The sequence below is a fragment of the Raphanus sativus genome, chromosome 2 (assembly GCF_000801105.2).
Source record: "Raphanus sativus cultivar WK10039 chromosome 2, ASM80110v3, whole genome shotgun sequence".
In the NCBI taxonomy this organism is placed as follows: Eukaryota; Viridiplantae; Streptophyta; class Magnoliopsida; order Brassicales; family Brassicaceae; genus Raphanus; species Raphanus sativus.
In genome coordinates, this window is record NC_079512.1 from 30,466,013 (window position 1) to 30,486,604 (window position 20,592).

The 20,592-nt window shown below is 31.5% G+C and overlaps 3 protein-coding genes and 1 pseudogene across 3 annotated transcripts; 2 read left to right on the forward strand and 2 right to left on the reverse strand.

Moving 5' to 3' along the window:
• Positions 1-306: 306 nt before the first annotated feature.
• LOC108839410 (uncharacterized) lies at positions 307-4,343 on the reverse strand. The gene is made up of 6 exons (XM_057004316.1): positions 4,314-4,343; positions 3,989-4,203; positions 3,360-3,934; positions 2,225-2,762; positions 1,245-1,409; positions 307-322 (listed from the first exon to the last, which is right to left on the reverse strand). The coding sequence occupies exons 1-6, from the start codon at positions 4,341-4,343 to the stop codon at positions 307-309; spliced, it is 1,539 nt and encodes a 512-aa protein (XP_056860296.1).
• A 959-nt stretch (positions 4,344-5,302) lies between these two features.
• LOC108839411 (alpha,alpha-trehalose-phosphate synthase [UDP-forming] 5-like) lies at positions 5,303-7,280 on the forward strand (annotated as a pseudogene).
• A 242-nt stretch (positions 7,281-7,522) lies between these two features.
• Positions 7,523-9,328, reverse strand: LOC108840851 (transcription factor MYB39-like). The gene is made up of 3 exons (XM_018613663.2): positions 9,024-9,328; positions 7,895-8,638; positions 7,523-7,767 (listed from the first exon to the last, which is right to left on the reverse strand). Exons 1-3 carry the CDS (start codon positions 9,287-9,289, stop codon positions 7,731-7,733), a joined length of 1,047 nt encoding a protein of 348 aa, XP_018469165.2. The 5' UTR covers positions 9,290-9,328; the 3' UTR covers positions 7,523-7,730.
• Positions 9,329-18,451: 9,123 nt separating this feature from the next.
• Positions 18,452-19,964, forward strand: LOC108824349 (uncharacterized membrane protein At4g09580). Its single transcript, XM_018597762.2, has 3 exons — positions 18,452-18,927; positions 19,093-19,534; positions 19,623-19,964. Exons 1-3 carry the CDS (start codon positions 18,722-18,724, stop codon positions 19,746-19,748), a joined length of 774 nt encoding a protein of 257 aa, XP_018453264.2. The 5' UTR covers positions 18,452-18,721; the 3' UTR covers positions 19,749-19,964.
• The last annotated feature ends 628 nt before the right edge of the window (positions 19,965-20,592 follow it).

Below are 20,592 nucleotides of genomic sequence, written 5' to 3' on the forward strand. Positions count from 1 at the left end.
GCGTTTCTTCTTCCGTTAGGAATTCATATTTTTGATGCTGTTCCACCTGATGTAATTTCGTTACATGAGGATGATGTTCTGATGTCGTAATTTTTAATTTCTTAATAAAATAGGGAGACATTGTCTCCCGTTTGCCCACCAAAAAAAATGTATATTCTTCAAGAACTTTAAGATAGTACACACTGAACTTTGAATTAACTTACGAAAACAAACATCTTATACATAAACGTTTAAATTTTACAAATAATAAAGGTAGACAAGGATGAATTTGCTGTAAAACCACTTTGATAAATCACTAGCGAGCTACTACACTTTTAAAACACTGTAAAGAACGTAACATATCTATCTTATTAAAGTAGAAGTACTTTAAGCTTTTGTTTGGTAATAGGAATAGGAGTTTAAAAAAATTAAATTTTGTTTAGTAACAAAGATAGTAGAAAATTTTGTATTTTCCTTATTTAAATGATAGATTTAAGTATTTAATGTATTTTCCTAATTTAAATAATAGATTTCTTTAATAGAATGAATCTTAACCAAAATAAATTTTCTTATAAATTTTTTTGTTAACATTAAATATTTTTCAATACTTATTAATAAAAATAATAAAATAAAAATCACACATCAAAATCAATTTATATATCATATAAATAAAATATAAAATATTTTATTTATAAATTGTTAGTATAACACTTTTATAATATAAGTCCAATTAGTTATAAATATTAGATTTTTATATGATACACTGTGATATAATAGACGACTAAAATCATATAATATAATTATTTAAAGTAATAAATAATTTTTTTTGTTTTAAAATGTTATACTAACAATTATGTAATACATATTAATTATATATATATATATATATATTATCATTAGAACAAAGAAAAAATTAAAGTGAAAGCAAATATTTATACAGCCAAGGGTCAAACTATAGAAATAAACAACAATGGCGTAAGATTTTTTTCTAACAAATTTATTTGAATTTCAAATATGTTTACATATTTTATTTATTTATAAATTATTTTATTTTTTATTAATAATGCTAAGATTTTAGAATTTGAAAAAATTATGACCCATCTCTATATTATTTTAATTCGGAATTTAAAATTTATATCAAAATATTTTTTAAACTTTTAATTTTTATTATAACTACAAATGTTAATTTTCAGTCTAAATTTATGTTTAAATATTATAAATATATCATTTATAAATAAAAAAAACTAAAAACATAAAATAAATACCTGCTCAAAATATAGTATTTCTTAAACTTGAGGATAAATGGGTATTGACAACGAGAATCACACCCGTTACAAACGGGCCGACTTGTATAATTGTTGGGAATAACCATATATATGGACTCAACCTCGCCTCCCGGATTAATCCATACTAGATCATGACCCGCGCGCCTGCGCAGATTTATCTTTTGATTCACATATTTTATATACATGTTGTATATTATTTAAGATTTATAATATAAAAAGTTAGAATGATCCGGAACCAAAAAAAATCGATCCGAACAAAAAAAAATCAAATACCTACTTAGATCAAAATATTGAGAATTCGAAGAACTCATACCTGAAATGAACAGATTTATAGCCGATCCAGTGAGCCAAATTTCAAACATAATATTTTTGTTATATTTTTAATTCATTTTTTTGGGTTGGTGAGATTTACTATTTATTCGAAAGATTGGCTAATTTAATGGTATATATTCGTACTATAAATAATTTCAAACATAATTTATTTATATTATATAACAAATTGCTACTATAAATAATTTTTATAAAAACTAATTTGTAACAGTAATATCATTTTGTTATAAATTAGTATATGATAGTTTATAGGTTTAAAGTATAGAGTTAGTCGTCTTTATAGTATTGCTAATATTGATAGATGCAAGTTAATGAATACATATAATATATTGTATTATTAGTAATCTGTCGTATAGTATTATATGTTAGTAGATGTATTATTAATAATCTATCTTATATGCTAGTGGATGTATCTAGTTTATAGTAAAATATGTGCAATATAAAAAAACATGCGTAGTGGATATAATAATAAGGTAATAAGTAAAAAACTATGGTAATGGTTGATATTAATTATTTATAAAAAAGCATGTCTAATAATAAATAGATTAATATTACATTAATTACATAAGGTCCAACTTTAAAATCCACCTAGAAAAAGTTGTAATGTTTCTGTTTTAGTAAGATAGATGAAATCTCCAAACGTACATTTGATATGAAGAGTGAGGCCACAATGATCACATGAATAAAACCATTTTTCTGGGTTTAGATCTTCTTCGCATACCTCGCACCAGTACTGCTCCCTCATTTTTTCTCCATAACATAGAGTCAGAAAATGATCTATATCATTTTTGTGTTTAACCATCTTTGGCAAAATAGAACATTTGACGTCTAAAACAAATCCACAGCATTCCCCACAACTCAAAACCATATGTGCCTTATCTCCACAAGCGTTGCAAAACTTATCTTTTGTTGAGTAACTGACGTATAACGAATGATCAGGATGACCTTCATGGACAAAAGGCTCAGATATAGAACCACATCGCACATCAAGGCGGATAATATCATTATCACTTGTGTACACAAAACCTTCAAAATAATTCTGACAAGCATCACATAAACTTAAATCGTAAGTATTTGAGGCTAGAGTCATTGACATCTTGTAGAAGGGATCTATTTTCTTTTTTGGGAGATAAGCACACTTCTGATGAATGATGAATTGGTTACATACTGTGAAATATCAAACTAAATCCCATATTGGAAAATTAGATAAAAAGTGTCTAATATATAAAGAGAAGTCCAACTCTAATTAGTACGAGGCCTTTTGGGATGTAAACCAAAAGTAAATCCATGCGGATTTGTCATTAAAGCCCAAAGTGGACAATATCGTACTAATCGGATAAATAGAGTTGGACATGAGCTTTCACAATCCCAACAATTGATATCAGAGCGGTTGACGAGAGATTTGCAAGAAGACCTAAATACCCTTCGAGTGATGAATGGTATATCCTATGAGTTAGGAATGATGAGAGGTGTGTGTGGCAGATATCAAGTCAGAAGATCCTGAAAATCAGTTGTGGGACACGAGATGAATGTGATTTTTAGTTTGAGGGGGAGAATGTGAAATATCAAACTAAATCCCACATTGGAGAATTAGATAAGAAGTGTTTAATATATAAAGAGAAGTCCAACTCTAATTAGTACGAGGCCTTTTGGGATGGAAACCAAAAGTAAATCCATGCGGGCTTGCCATTAAAGTCCAAAGTGGACAATATCGTACTAATCGGATAAATAGAGTTGGACATGGGCTTTCACAATCCCAAACACATACTGTGCAATCATAGAATAGGCTAGAAAATATGGGATATGTGCATGCTGTACAACGTCTACATTCACGATTAGAATCTTCCCCTTCTTTGAGCTTTAATGTATGATTCTTATGAATGAAATGTGTTATTACTCCTTCTTCAATCACTTGATATGCTTTAGTGTCAGTGGCATCTTCTAATATGCTTTCAAGTTCAATCCCATCCCAGATTCCAAACCTTGTGACACATCTCATATGAATTGCAAAATCAGGACATTTTGAACAAGAATAAACTCCACATGTCCAAATTATCTCTTTCAGACAAACTTCACATTTCCAATCACCGGCCTTGAGGCAATCATTGTAGGATATACGATGAACATGGCGACTAACTTTTATAATGTGTGGTATGTCTATACAATTTCTATGGACCATGAAATTGCATTGAAGACATATATAGGGATTTGGATCATCATCCATTCCACAAGCATCACAAACAAAAGTTCGTCGCGGCAAAAGAGTGAGTTGATGTTCATGCGCTTTGGGGTGGTCAAGAATTAAAGGAGGTGGATTCCTTGCACATCTGACATCAACGCTGAAATTGCAAATAGAACAATGATAAAACACAAGATGAAGCTTGCTTTTGCACAAGCAACATTTTCCATTGGTGTAACTTGGAACACGCGTGAGACGCTTGAGAGAGTGTTTAGGATGGCATGAGTAGTTGAGTTCTGGTAAAGATTCAGCGCAATCTTTATGGAAACTCAAACCACATGTGTCGCATGCATAAGGGAACCGATCATCAAGCATTTGACATATATGACATGAAAACATAATCATCTTTGGAACAAGAGATAAACGATGCTCGTGGGTATTTGGGACATCGATCGTTATGACAACTTATTTTCTTGTACATATCAAATGGATGGCAAAATCACATATTGAACAGTAATAATACATTTTTGGCAAGTTACCTCTACAAATCTTACATTCACCATATACATCTTTGATTATTGAAACTGCCTTGATTTCTAATGTATGTTGTGGATGATAGGGACTGCAAACATCTCGATTAGAGTTAGCGCACTTCTTGTGAAAGAAGAGTCCAGAACGAATGCAACGATAACCATCATCGTAGTAGTTTTCACCAAGATTATAACCGTCACACTTTAAACCGCGTGTTGGGTATAGTGAATAATTTTTTTGAGTATTTCCATAGAGAAGAAAAATATAAGTTTTTATTATAATATTTATTGATAATTTTTATTATGTTTTGGTTTCATATAATGATGGGAACTCTCCATATATATACACACACTCTGATATAAAATCACAATATCAAGTTATTTTTCGTATAAATGAAAAGGACACTTTTAGAATTATGCTTTAACAGAGATTTACCGAATATATTCTTGTAACTTAGCTTTTTGTAACCATTTTTGTGAAATGAAGGCAAGTTATTCTTTGATTAATTAAGAGGACATTCTGACTTTAAAATGGATTTCTGACATACTACGAGAACAATTTTTGCTGCAAGAAAAGAATTCAGTATAAACCGATGAACAAGTTAATGTCAAATTTAAACAAAAGAGAAGTATTGTAAGAAAAAAATATAAAATATCAAAATTTTACCATTGGGTGAACAATAAGCCTCAAAAACATCACTGAACAAAAAACCTCCAGTTTTAAGTTGGTCAAGTCATTTAAACCTAACCATTAGCCAACTTTAACATTTATAGTTTACTCTTGGTAACATATACAGTATATATAATCTAATATGGTTTGGCCATAAGAGATATTGTTTGTTTAATCATTAATGTAATATAATTGGAACTTTTTTGGACCAACTCAAATACGTTCTTTTTTGGGAGGGGGTTTATTAAAACTAAAATGAATATATTTGCATCATCTTTCATCTTTGTGACATTAAATCAATCACTGTGATGTATCAAATCTTAGTATAATGTTTTCTCGATTGACCATGTTAGTTTGATTTACAAAGAAGAGATCAGCTTTCGCCCACGATTGAACCAGACGCGCCGGACCTCGTTCGCCAGCTGGATAATGACCAAGGCATGGTCGATGCGCTCACTTGGATCACGAGGTTCTTCTTGGTGTTGATGAGATGGACATCTTCAAAGGAATCAGTCTCAAACTCTTGGCAATGGAACAGCTTCTCCAATAACATCCTGAGAAGAGATGTCGAGTTGTGTTTTGTCCAGATCGCAGACCCTGCAAGAGGACGTGGGAAAGACGTTCAAGAGGTGCAGTCCAAAACTGCAGCCACGGTTACAAAGGATCAACTAAATGTTTGGACGACCAGGTTACCAACTTGTGGTTCTGATTGACAAACCGCCTCAGTTCATTGAGATTGCAGAGTGTTGTCTTGTAACAGCGGTTAGAGATGGTATGAATCTTATACCTTATGAGTACATTATCTGCATGCAAGTCAACGCGAAACTCAACGAGACTATAGGTTTGGATCCTTCTGCTCCAAAGAAGAGTATGCTTGTTGTCTCTGAGTTTATAGGATATTCTACTTCCTTAAGCGGTGCAATTAGGTAAATCCATGGAACATCGATGCAGTGACTGAAGCAATGAACAATCCACTGAGACTTTTAGAAACAGAGAAGCAGATGCGTCACTAGAAACATCACAAGTATGTGTGCGTGCACGCATGATGTTGCGTATTGGGTTCGCAGCTTTATACAGGATCTTGAAACGGCTTGTGGGATCATGTGAAGAAGAGGTGTTGGGGGATAGGTTTTGGGTTAGGCTTCAGAGTTGTGGCGCTTGATCTAAGCTTTAAAAAGCTTTCCATTAAGCACATTGTCTCGGCTTATAAGAGGACTAAGAACAGAGTCATTCTTGTGGATTATTATGGCACAATGGTCTGTGGGAAAGAGTTTGATCTTGGTTTGGGCGCAGAGCATGAGTACTTTTATAAGGTAACACTTGGTTTCATGTCTTCTTGAATCTTTTTGAATACAAAGATAATTATCCATTTTGGTTGATAATGGGGACAAAACAAATGATGGAACAGACTGGGGAACATCTAAGTTTGGTGTCAGCTATCGACTGGAAACAATGAGACTAACTAAAGAGACTGCTCTCGTTTGGAATTACCAATTCGCAGATCTTGATTTTGGTTTTTGTCAAGCCAAAGAGCTTATGGAACACCTCGAAAGCGTGCTCACAAACGATCCAGTCTCTGTCAAAACCGGACAACAACTCGATGAAGTTAAACCACAGGTTAGTTCAAACAGTCTTTGAGGTGATAATGGGTGCAAAAGATGGTCCAGCTTTATCTCCAGTGGTTGAGATATTTTCTTGAACCGTTGGACAAAAGCCAAGCAAAGCTAAGAGTATCCTCAACCCAGAAACCCAAAATGAGTTTCTGATTTTTTTTATTTTTATCATTTTTTCAGAAATAGTGTGAGAAACACACCGAACGCGTGTGAATAGTGTGAGAAACACACCTATTCGTTTCTGTACTCAGGCTTTTTCTCACTTGTTTCTCAAAATTTGCGGATCCTACGTTCTATTTTTTATTCCAAGAAACTCAATGAGATACCGCGTTGTGGATGGCCTAAATACTATTTGGATGATGCAGCGGAGATAATTAGAATGCTTGATGGTCTAGCCACCTATACCGCGGTTATATTTGAGCAAACGGCTTCGACCACTGATGTTCCGACAAAAGATCCTTTTAAGGATGTGTGAACTGAAGATTAATGAGTTATTGGTGTTGTGACTTGTGAATGGTTTTCAAGTTTAGGAAATGGCTTCTTCTTTTTATGTGTTAGTTCAAATCTTTATAATGGATCAAGCTAAGCAAATCTAATGTCATGTATATTTTATATTAGTGTCTATAGAGGAATTTACTTCATATCAATTTAAATGATACTCAAGAGTGTAGAACAGGGGTGTTGTTATATTTGTAGATGACTTGTTGATCAAGTAATGATTTTGTATAATTACTAATCCAAATCCTAAGTTTCTTTTTGCAATGGACAATATCTGATCAAAACAAATTTTAAAGGTTTTTTTGTTTTTGTTTTTTGGCAATGCTCCTCAATCAATATAGTGTTACGGTGTAGAGGAATTGATTTTTGTTAGTGTATAAGACTCATCATATGTTTTAACCAAAATATCACTCGTAAATGTGATCAAAGGCATAAATGCCATTACAATATTTCTCTTTACACAACAAACAAACCATATAGAAGAAATACACTACAATTTTACAAACCTTTTTCCTATAAGAAAAGAGATACAAACATATAAATCAATAATTTTGTTACTAAAGAATAAAAAATAATATAAATCAAACGTTTTGTGTATGATTTTTCTTTAAAACTATACTTATACGACTTGAACAACATCCAGTTCTACCATGGGCCAGGTGACGATGTGGGGGACGTTAAGCTGCATATATCAAATAGCAATACTCTGTTAATAGATATTTTGATTTGAGAAAATATATTTTGTTACCATATGTATAATTACTAGATTGCGGATATATATTTAAAATAATTGTGATAAAAAATCTTACTCTAAGAAACTTTTCCAGCAAGAGTCGCTTGTTTTATCATCAAGGAACTTCTCCCAGTCCTCTAGGACATCTGGACCGCTTGAGGGTTGAGTCGTACCAGGATAGTTCAAGCTGGATGTTTCAGGAGAAACTGATAACGAACCATTAGATGGGATCTCACTTAATTGATCACCATGATAACCTGTTATTATACCCGGTTTTGCTGAATTCAAATTCTTCTGAGAAACCGTAACCAAACCAGGAAGCTGGTTATTTTCATAACCATCCCAAATATTTTCAAACGATTGCATGAAATCTTCATTTTCACTTTGGTTTATGATAACATGTTGTTCATTAGCATTCAGATGTCCAGCCGCCTGCTCCGGTTTAGGATTCACTGAATTGGTGTTGTAGCTATTGACTACTGCCTCCGGTTTAGGATCCAATGAATTGGTTGTGAAGCTATTTGGTATGGCTTTAGGGGTTATGATTAGAAGCATTTTATGGATCAGTTGGAGTTTGAGAAGATCTTCCAAAGAAGTGTTGTTATTGTTGAGGAAATTACTGTTACCAAGTTGGCCGGTGCTAATAGCTGCCGCGAGCATTTGAGAAACGTCCAGGATAGGGCTAAGATCGTTGGTTCTTGGCTCGTGCGTGATTGGATCAATCCCCATTTGCAACATCTTCTTCCTCATATGAGTGTTCCAATAGTTTTTGATTTCGTTATCGGTTCTCCCTGGAAGATGACTCGCAATCTTCGACCATCTATAAAAATGAATTTAGATTTCAAGCGTTACAATAATAAACAAAGATTAACATTTTGCATGGTTAGCGATCTTTAAGCTGAAGGTCAGAGTAGTCTTTAAAACTGAATCGTGTATTAGCAAAAGTATATTACAATGGAAGATAACTATATATAATATAGTAGTCGTTGGTCCATACTAGTTCTTCTTATGTTTTTATGTAATGCATAATGTACGTATATTTTTTTCTAAATAAACCCACAAGAGCCACAAAATTTGTTTGTTCATTGTAAGAGCAAACACAAAATAATAATTGAAATTCTTAAATAAACATTTTATATAAACGGAAAATGTTTTATTGTTCAAAAATGTTAAATATGTAAATTTTAATTAACAAAAAGTCTTACTTGTTGCCAAGAAGGGCATGGAGTCTAACGATAGTACTCTCTTCTTCATCGGAGAACTCGCCTCGCCGGATATCAGGCCGTAGATAATTCATCCACCGGAGCCGGCAGCTCTTGCCGCAACGGTTAAGTCCAGCGAGCTTAGGGAGCGACCGCCAATTCCCATAACCATTCTTCTCTATATAAGCCGTGAGTTTATCATCTTCTTCGGGCACCCACGGTCCTTTCTTCACGCCTTTGTCTTGATCGCAACACGGTGATCTTCCCATTTTGTTTATATATTTTCTGATCAACAACCCTAATTTCTTGAAGATTATTGAAGATCTGATAGCTCTCTACGTTCTAGTTTGTATGTATATATATACACAACATGTGTGCAAAGGAGCCATCACATTCCTAAAATATGCATTCTTCAGAATTTTATGTAAATATTATTTTTATAAGTGTGTGGCAAGTCTACAATATATGAGTCAGACAACAAATAAGTTGAATAACCAAACCAAGATTAGGTATTGATAATATGATATATGTCATGGCGTTCGCAGAGCAATTCGTGGTGAATAATGTTCAAAGAAAGAATGTTTATATAAAAGTTTAAGAACCTATATATATATTTTTTATGGATTTCGTTGTGTGTTGACGTATAAGATATTTTCCCTAGCGATACTGAAAACGGAAATTGCTATATTTCTTTCTATTAAGAACTCTTGCTGCTCATTGACAAAAAAAAAAAAAAAAAAAAAACTCTTGCTGCATTGTTACGTACTTTATATATCCAATGCAACTTTTTTTTTTGATTAAATATCCAATGCAACTTATAGTATATATATATAATTTCAAACCATACAAATCTTATCGAAATTATATTTTTTTTAAACTTGCTCAAAAATAGAATTAAAACCCACATTCCAAATGAACATAAGATAATTTTTGAATATCCCATATATATATATATATATATATATATATATATATATATATGTTCCACTATTTTGGTTAAAACCTAGAGTTTGATATGAAAAAGGTTAAAACTAAATGCATGATAATAAATTCAAAAGGTTAGCTACTTTTCTTGAGTAGTATATATAAATAATATTGCTAAAACATGTTCTCATTGCAATCTTCATCAAAATTGGAATCTTGTTCTCAGCATTTTGTGATTGCTTCCACCGCTTTCAAAGACGACTCTACCTGCTTCAATTTCTCATTGATGATCAGCCGACTCCTTCTCTCTCCGTCCTCCATTTGAATTCAAACGAATATTGCTCTTCTTAATTCTCCTAACCAAGCCATATAACCACTTGCGTAAGTTCAACACTCCCAAAACAAACAAAAAAACAGTCAGAAATATACATTTTGGCGTAAATCAAAATGATTAATGGAAATGTCATTATTTATATTATTTTGTGTTATTTAATAATGTAAACTCATGGAACTGTCTTAAAGTATATAAACGGTCTCCAGTTTGCTTTTTAGATATGTTTTTTTTTTTGCTTTTTAGATATGTACACTGTTATACAAAAGAAAAATACAGTTACCTTTATTGTTTAGTGAAATATAATTAATTTTAAATATTTATTTTGTTATTATTTTATTTAAAATAAAAAACATTATGAATTTCATTATTGTATTTTTAATATACAAGAGATGGGAAATTGAAAACATTGTACATAATCATATAAAAGCAAAACAAAAAGACAAAACAAATTTTTTTTTATCAAATATGGTGCAAAGGAAAGATTAATCTTTATTGATAAGAGTAAAACTTATTAACCTCAAACCAATTATCTATCAAATATTAATTATATAGGCATATAAAATAACATTCAAATGGGTCAATTGACCTCCTAATTGTGAACTAGCTCCGCAGTCAGATGATCATTTAATTCAAGATCTGCAAAATAATGTACATGACTACATTCTAACGTAATTGCTTTATTCAGTTAATTCATTTCTCTGATCTTCTTTTCTCTGATCTTCTCGAGGTTTCAAAACATTTATTCGATAGCGTAAGGAACACATAAACTAGAAAGTGGTGGATTATATTAGAAGGTGTAACCATAAAGTTGGTATTATATATTACGTTGAATTATACTATTGGACTTTTACAAAAATCTTACATGTAATAGACATTTGTTGTCTTCGAAAGAATGAGAAAACGTTTATCACGACAAATTAGAAGAAACATAAAACGAAGTTTCATTGAGTTGGAGAAAACGTTTATTGTAATTTTAATAATGAGATCTCGTAAAAGATCTCGATTATATACTTAATTACTAAACCGTTAATTACTATCATGGATTAGAGGGTCAATGTTCAGGCTTGATTCACACGGTCAGATTAAACCAAACACTTACCAACTTTTTGCTTAAAACAAAATAACAATACTTAGGTTCATCCCTGGGGTGAACTTATGAATTCATCTCTTTCCTTATTTCAATCATATTGCCATAAATATTAATATTACATAAATAAATAAATTATAAATTACAAAAGAAATAAACTTTAAATCATAAATTATAAATTCGAACTCTAAACCCAAATCTTAGATCTTAAATTTTAAACCAAACCCTAAACCCTAAACCCAAACCTATACCCTAAACTCAAACTATATACCATAAATCCTAAATCTAAATTTAAATTCTAGACTCTAAACTCAAACCATAAACCCTAAATCCAAACTCTAAACCCTAAACCCAAACTCTTAAACCCTAAATCCTAAACCTTAAACCCAAACTGTAAACTATAAACCCAAAATTTTCAAATACCTTTGGGTTAATGATCATCAAATGTATTTTCAAATACATTTTAGGGTATAGAGTTCAGGTTTATGGTTTACAGTTTGGGTTGAAGGTTTAGGATTTAGGATTTAGAGTTTGGGTTTAGAGTTTATGGTTTGAGTTTAAGGTCTAAGATTTAAATTTAGATTTAGGATTTAGGGTATATAGTTTAGGTTTAGGGTATAGGTTTGGTTTTAGGGTTTAGGGTTTAAAATTTAAGATCTAAGATTTGGTTTTAGGGTTCGAATTTAGAGTTTATGATTTAAAGTTTATTTTATTTGTAATTTATAATTCATTTATTTATGTGACATTAATATTTATGATAATATGATTGAAATAAGGAAAGAGGTGAATTCATAAGTTCACCTCAGAGGTGAACCTAAGTATTGTTCAAAACAAAACTTTCTGTTTATCTCGTTGACTATATAAACAGTCGTATAAACTAAGGTTTCCACTTTCCATATAAGTAGCAGCTCATCGTATATAAAACTCATTCCTATATTATGCGACATTGTCAACCAATGTAGATAAGTCAAAGCTATAATTTCCATGTTACAACTTACATTATTGTTTCGACATAAATATTTCGTAGATTGCTGTAAAAAAAAAGATATTTCGTAGTTAAATAGTGTAAATTGAAATCCAATGCATGGTTTCCTTCTATATCGGTCGTTATATAAAATAGTTTTTCGAATCCAAATTAACGCGAAAACATGCACCTAAGTATTCTTGAATTATACTTCAAAAACTATTTATACTACGCTATTTAACCCAAAAAACTAAGTTCTTTTTATCGCATTTGAATTCATAGATTACAATATTTTTTATAAGTCTAAACATTGAATGAACTATGATAATCTAATTATCTACTCTGGTATAATGATAATAATATATACTCTATTTTTAATTAAATAAATTGTCCACAAAAAAAATATTTTTCAAACCAAATCTTCAAAAAGCATTGAAATATATTTCACATGTACTATATATCAAGTTCAAATTATAAATTCTGATAGTTCAATGCGTTAAAAGGCACAGTCTTATATATTTATTTAAAGACAGAGATTTTTTCTCTGCTACCGAGCTTAGACTTGAGTGTGCAACTCCGTCTGTGAAAGAGAACTTAATACATGAACCGGGTATCGTCAAGAAACAAAATGTATGTGCCAAATGCCAAATGCCAAATAATTTGCGTGACACTGTGCTCTTATCTCACTTTCTTGCCAAGGAAGTATGTAATTTGGTAGATGGGAAAATCTTGGAAAAGTCAATTAACTTGTAAAAAGTATTTGAACGTAAAAATGGCCAATCTATACGTAAAACAATAAAATAAACACAATTGCATAAAAATACCATTAGAAAATTTCTATAAAGTTTTCTTATATAAAGCGAAACAACCGTGATCGTGTCTCTTGGAGTCGCTATATGTTTTGGTCATTTCCAACAACACAAACATTAATTGTCATATTATAAGTTGTCGTTACATAACGAACCCATATCTTAATTTGACAACACTAAAGTTATTTTTGGCCAATAAGTAGTTAAGTAATTTTAACCGAACAAAAACCACACATTCTAGAAAGAGTTCCAAATGTGTGCGCGTTTCTACACACAAATGTATATTATTATTGTTATTATAAACTGTCAAATGAAACATGGCCTGTATTGTCTTTTTCAAATAAAAAATGAACACGGCCAACACAATTAATTAGGTTTTGAACGTTAATTTTTACTTCATGTTGATGAAAATTTGATAATGTATATAGACGCACTTTCAATTTTACTATTTCAATTGTTTGGATATTAAACCTATAGTTTGTTGTATATGTTTATTTGCCATGCGAAAAGGAAAACGATATCATCATACAAAATAAAATATAGTTATATCATTATGTAATATATTGGAAATATGTATTTCAAAAAAAAAAAGGATTCGGTTAAAACTAGTTTGGTTTATTCAGTTGTAGACAAATGGAACTGAACTGGTTGCAAGGACATTATAGTTACTGATTTTGAACTTCGTTTTTGGTTCAATTCTCTTTGGAAACAAAAGACATGATGGTTTTGTCGAAGTTTGAAACGCCACTTTTTTGGTCAGAGAAAAAGCTTCTTTACTTATAGAAAGCTAAAGGCAAAGTCGAAAGAGCCCACGACCCAAGGAAAAGGATTAAAGCTGTGAATTGCTTTAGGGACATATGCACTATATATTGAGACCTTTTTTTTTTATAATTCTGGTATTTGGGCAGCCACATTCCCAACTATCCCCCGAAGAGGGTTCAGCGCCCCAATGGAAGGGATGTTAAATCCGTTGTGGCCAAGGCTCGAACCCAGGTGGCGGGCAGTACAGCTGTACTTCCTTTACCACCAAGCTACGAGCACTTGGTTTATTGAGACCTTTTTAACAGTAAAATAATGTGAAGGTGAAGCTTATTAAGCGAACATCAAATATTAAACGGTGAAACTGTATGTAATATCATCAGTTTATTTCATTATTTCTTTAAAAACTGTTCAAACTTGAGGATTGAAGTAAACTGCTCAAACTTGAGGATTGAAGTAAACTGTTCAAACTTGAGGATTTAATGAGAATAAGAGGGAACTAACTAAATCACTTGACCACTGCGTTGTAGTACTAATTTTCAGGGTTAATAATCCATAGAGGATTTTGAATGATCTAGAGCCAAGACTCTCGATTGAGGTGAGAATGTAGGTACATGTGGACCATGTGGTGATGATGATGCATGGTCCATGGACTCTTTCTATCTTTTCGATAATAATATACTTATTTTGAATAATATGAAAACTTCTTAAACGTATCTTCGAAAATGAAAAGTTGATCAGAACCACTTGCAAATTAAATTAGATGAAAGTAACCCTAAAGTGTTGCACGCTGTATCTGTCTCTTTATCAAAGCATCTCGAACCCTATCTTATATTTGCTTCTATACTCTATAATAGAGTAAATCTACTTCAACCCATCTCTATTTATTCTCCTAAAATAGAGATTTGCTATTTTCACCTCTATATTTAGAGGAAAAAATAACATTCCTCTATAATAGAGGCACACTTTTTTATTTGCAAAATGATCCTTTAACTTTTTATGATTATAATTAAAATACATATTTATAGATAAATATAATTTTTTTACATATAATAACACAGTTTTAGTTTACATAATAAGTTTTAAACTTTCACAATTATAAATAATCATAAATAAAAATACTATTTATTTATTCAAAATTGAAAAAATTAACAAATGAAATTTAACGTTTTATTTAACTGAAACTAAAATTAAAATTTAACTATTAAATTTTTTACATATCTTTAACATATTAAAATTAAAATCATAATAAAAACATATTAGTTTAAATAATATTGCAATTTTATGAAAATTAAAAAGATTACATGATTGGGTGAATTTTCAACATTTATAAATAAAAGGTTTTAGTTGTAAGATAATAAAAAAATCTTTTAAGAATATTCCTTTTTGGAAGAAGAAATAGAGAAATACACTGGAGAAGAACACATCTCTATTATAGAGTTCTCTATTATAGAGAAAAGAATAAGAAATTACATTGGAGATGGTCTCACCTTTAACAAAAGAGAATCCGTATTTGATTTCCATCTTATATTTTATCTATATATCATAATCGTGTAAATAAATGGGCTCTCGTCACCAGGAAAGCTTTTTTCTCTCTTCGGAATTTCAAGTCCAATTCAAAGACTACTAAGATTTTAATAAATATAAAGTATATTTTCAGTTATTAATTTATTAGAGCATCTCTCAAAAGACACTCTATTTTAAAGATTGCAAAACTTCATATTTAAAGTTTTAAGTTAGTTCTCTCCAAAAACAAAATTTCAAGGACCTAACTTTAAAAGAATTTATATTTTATGTTATAATCTTTATATTTGTGATACTTAATTTAAACTCATAAAACTTTATAAATAAATAGCACATATATATATAAATATTATATAAATATTAATTAACAAAACGATACAATAAAATATATAATTTTACATAGAAATACATAATTAAATATTAAATTACAAGTAAATTACTACACTATTCTATTAAAATATTTTCGTAACACTTTCATTTATGATCAATTAGCACATTTGTTAAGTTTCTTTTCTAATATTGTTGTTATCTAAATCTAGTTTTGAAAAAAACTTATTTTAAAATTTTTATTTAATTTTATTTGTAGAAATTAAAAATATAAAAATAATTTTGAAATATTTAGGAATTATAAAATTTTGAAAGATTAAAAAGATTAAAAGACAAAATATTTAAAAAATATAAATATAATATATAAATGTAAGGACCAAAATACAATGAAAAAGATGAAACTTCAAATTTGAAGTTTTAAATAATAAAACTCTATATTTGAAGTTTTCACTATTCAAAACTTTATTCTTTTTGGAAATGCTCCTAGTGCTTTCCTTCAAAATCCTACTTTTCTTCCTCTTGTGAATTTTTTTAAGTAATATAACAAAGTTTATTTTATTGTTATTCTCCTCTATATATCTGTCTCACCATTCCTCTTATACACATGTCTCCGCTAATCCTTGGCAAAGAATAACTCCATTTTTTTTCTCTGGTTCCATTTCTCCCACCCAAATGAAACTACAAAAAAAATTATTCTATTGAATCAAGATAACGACTATATAAGCCATCCATGATTCATATTTAGAAGTCTAGTCTAGTATAGTCCTGCCTGGCTCCCTGTATGCCACAAGTAAACACCGATCTCATGAAGAAATCGGACAGCTAGTGGCGTACAGAGTAGTCAAGCATGACCACTGCTATTCTTGGTATATAAGTACTTTGTTTTTATAACACAAGATACATATGTGTGGATGGTGTCTATAAGATATCTGTTATATATTATGTCTAGAAACTGTTTTATGGTACTCATCTTCGCTATTTTTTAGATCCTGTAATTTAATAAGACCATATCTAACTCATCTCTACTTTTTATAAATAGAAACATTTTATTATAAAAACATATATTGTAATAAAACTATCTATATAGTAAACGTTATCTATTTTAGAAAAAATATAGAGAAAATTATAGAAATGATTGCAGATACTCTAATGTGTAATTCATCTTTAACTATGCACGGCGCAATTCCCATATTGCTAATATGTTACGAGTTTATAATTTTAAAAAATGCTAACGAGTTATATATTCATAAAGTTTAAAATTATTGTTAGCGCTGTTGGTTGAACAACAGTTGGATTTAAATCGATCTCAGGACATTAAACATATGTGGTTATGATACCACGTTTTCATTAAAAATTTGGAGAGATGTTAATAGACCGCAATTTCCTTTTTTTTTAAGGATTAGTGTGTCAACCTATGCATGAATGATGAATCTAAGATACAACGATTGTGTTTGTCAGTGATAAAATATATTTTTCGTGTTTTTTAAATTGTCGTTTTAAATTTATATATAAATTAAAATATCATTAATATTATGTATATTTCAAAAATAAAATATTATTATCTATACACATAATTTTATTTTCTAAGAGAAAAATAATTGGAGATTAGTGAATAAATTTTACACTGAAAATTTAAAATGATATTTATTTTAATCTTCAACAATTAAATCGAAATTGAAGGAATAAGTGTTAGCACATGAGAAAATTAATTATCACCCCTCTGGTGTTTTAGTTGCATATATAAGTATGATATATGATACATATATGCATACCTAAGCGCCCATATATATATATATATATATATTTTTTTTAACAGGGATGTTCCGCAACCCGTAGACCTGTAGACACTTCCGTAGCTTTCCGCAACTCATAGGTCCGTAGTCACTTCCGTAGCTTTCCGCAATCCTTAGGTCCGTAGTCACCCCTGGCTCGAAACCAGCCGTTACTAATACCCATTATCCAAGGACCCAGCACCAACGCCGCGTTTAAATTTAAACTTAGGAAAGGCGTAAAGCATTTCGTGGCCACAACGGGTATTCGAACCTGGGTACTCAGGACCACTAACCCACCAACATATTATGTCTCTCCTTTACTCAAGTAGTTATCCTCCTCTATGTGAAAACGAAGCAATTTACTTAGGAATTACATGGACTCCAAATCTAGTAGTGTATAGTTACCAAAATATATAGCTTGCACGAATCATTTGACTTTGGTTATAACTTATGCGTACCATTCATAAAACTTTTCCAATAATACGGACAACGTTATAAACATCAATCATCTCTCCTTAGAGCTGTTGGAGGTAAACATGCAATATGAATATTATATTTATTAGAAAGTTCATAAACCGATAACATTGAACAGAACATTGTAAAACAAAGAAGGAAAAAAAAAAGATAAGAACCAAAACATACGTAAATGTTACATTAGACTAATAGGCAAAGTTATAAAATAAAGAATTTTATTGCTTAACCGGGACGTCTCAATTTCCAACCCCGGTTCAAGTTATTGGTCTGCCTACTGTTTACGTAATCTATCGTATAATCGTTACTTCATTGTCCAAGCAACACTTGGTTATTTATTTCCAAAGTTTTAATGATTTAAGGGAGTTACGACCACACCTCTATAAATGTTGGGGCTAAATCGTAAACCACGAAAATATAAGGTCATAAGTAGATTCTGAAGGTGCAGAATTAGCTTCTTTTTTTTTTTTTTTGCCTTGCTGTTTTCAAGATATTTACAAACAAACAAAAAAATCCAACAAATCTTCAAAATCAAAATTCGAATATTCGTTTTATTTATTTTTTCTTCTTCCTTCTCCTTCTCCAATCTTTCCTCCGTCATTCAGATTTGGAGAAGACAGAGACAGAGAGGAGAAAGGAATCGTGTAAGCAAGCACAAAACTTTCCTTTCTTCTATCTCTATCTCTCTCCTTTCGACCAGATTGTACACAGAAGAGAGAGAGAAAGAGAGATGGAGAGAGAAGGAGAAACAACAATCGCCGGCGTTGCTCCGGCGACTCCGAGAAGATATTCTGTGAGCTTTTGGGAGGTCACGACAGCTTCCGGCGTCGTTTTGGGCTTTCTCGTTGGCCTTCTCTGCGTTTATCTCACAATGCCTCAATCTGATTACAGCTTCCTCAAGCTCCCTCGTAATCTCCAAGACCTCCAGATCCTCAGGTCAATTTCGAATCTTTTTTTCTGGGTTTTTATAAAGTTTCAACCTTTTACGAATTAGGATTCTGGAATCTAATACGATTTGATGAATATGAAAGTTTTTATTTTTTAACATGTTGATCGATTCCATTACCGAACCTGAGATGTGTTTTGTTTTTTTTCTTGCAGAGACAATCTGGAGATTTACACAAGTGATTACACAGTTCAAGTTCTTGTCGGATATTGTCTGGTGTATGTTTTTATGCAGACATTCATGATTCCCGGGACTGTGTTCATGTCATTGCTTGCCGGTGCTCTCTTTGGAGTTATCAAAGGAATGGCTCTCGTTGTCTCCACCGCGACAGCCGGTGCTTCCTCTTGCTTCTTCCTCTCTAAGCTCATCGGCAGACCTTTGATCTTCTCCCTTTGGCCCGACAAGCTCATCTTCTTCCAAGATCAGGTCGCCAGGAGGAAAGATGGGTTGCTGAACTATATGCTCTTCTTGAGACTAACACCGACGTTGCCTAACACGTTCATTAATGTTGCTTCTCCTATTGTTGATGTTCCTTACCATATCTTCTTCCTCGCTACATTCATCGGTCTGATTCCTGCTGCTTATGTCACTGTCCGGGTATGAGAATTTTTCAGACATCTTCCTTGTTTTGATCTTAAGGTTTTAATGAGTATGAATGTAATGTTTTTTTGGTTTTGTGGTACAGGCTGGGATCGCTCTTGGAGAGCTGAAATCGTTGGGAGATCTCTATGACTTCAGCTCTATGGCGACTCTGTTTCTCATTGGTGTGCTCTCTGTGACTCCAACTCTAATTAGCAAGAAAAAGGTGTAAGAAGAAGAAGTTCAATGGAAACCTAAGACAAAGCCTTCTCATGGATACAGTGATGATGACGATGAAGATGATGATGAGAACATTGCAAAAGCCTCATTTGTGTATATATTTTAGAATGTTTAGTACCAATTTCAAATCCCACATGTTCTCTACATGCTTTTAAACTTAAAAAATGTACTGGAATACATCTCAAACGGGTTGCACTTTCATGGGCCTTTGAACAACGTGTTTATAGGCCTAGTTTATAATCTAAGTTATCCATAAAAAAAAGTGGTCTGAGCTTGGGTCTAATGACCTATCTAAATCATACTTTCAGTGAATGATACTTACCGCAAGCTTGATAAGAGATATCGATCCAGTTATTGTAAGCCGGGTTGGTCGTAAGCTGATGAAGAATACTCTATTGTTGATCACGATGTAAATTTAATAATTTATACTCAGCAACTTCAGGGTTCTATTGATTCTACCACTGGCCTAGATCCAAAGTCTTTTGACTTATCAGAGGAAGAATAAATCATAGGTTCATTCAGGTGGTTGCAGAGAGCAAGTGGAGCAAACCAAAATTAGATAGAAGCCTAACCTACGTATTTTGGGGGTCCTATTGTGATTCATACAGTCAATGAAATAAATTATCTGATTTGGAGAAATTTGGCTCCTTTGACACTTACCAGTTCAGAGGTTGTAAAGGTTGACCAAATTTTTTGACCAATTTTCTTTTAAAAGTGAGATTGACCAAAAGAAAAAAGAGATAAAGATTTGCTGTAAATGTCTAGACGGCAGTTGAAAAAATCTTGATCACTATTGAAGAGATCTTTCAGGCTAGAAAGAGGCCCTCCTTTCATGC

Excerpts from the sequence above, each read along its gene's own strand:
- LOC108839410 (XM_057004316.1), bottom strand. The coding sequence starts at position 4,343 with ATGTATATGGTGAATGTAAGATTTGTAGAG. Across the intron at positions 4,204-4,313 it reads TGAATGTAAGATTTGTAGAG|CATCGTTTATCTCTTGTTCC; the intron begins GTAACTTGCCAA and ends AATACCCACGAG. Across the intron at positions 1,410-2,224 it reads AAATGTACGTTTGGAGATTT|GCGCGCGGGTCATGATCTAG; the intron begins CATCTATCTTAC and ends AAATCTGCGCAG.
- LOC108840851 (XM_018613663.2), bottom strand. The coding sequence starts at position 9,289 with ATGGGAAGATCACCGTGTTGCGATCAAGACAAAGGCGTGAAGAAAGGA. Across the intron at positions 8,639-9,023 it reads CATGCCCTTCTTGGCAACAA|ATGGTCGAAGATTGCGAGTC; the intron begins GTAAGACTTTTT and ends TCATTTTTATAG. Across the intron at positions 7,768-7,894 it reads TGCTGGAAAAGTTTCTTAGA|CTTAACGTCCCCCACATCGT; the intron begins GTAAGATTTTTT and ends TGATATATGCAG.
- LOC108824349 (XM_018597762.2), top strand. The coding sequence starts at position 18,722 with ATGGAGAGAGAAGGAGAAACAACAATCGCCGGCGTTGCTCCGGCGACT. Across the intron at positions 18,928-19,092 it reads CAAGACCTCCAGATCCTCAG|AGACAATCTGGAGATTTACA; the intron begins GTCAATTTCGAA and ends TTTTTCTTGCAG. Across the intron at positions 19,535-19,622 it reads CTGCTTATGTCACTGTCCGG|GCTGGGATCGCTCTTGGAGA; the intron begins GTATGAGAATTT and ends TTTGTGGTACAG.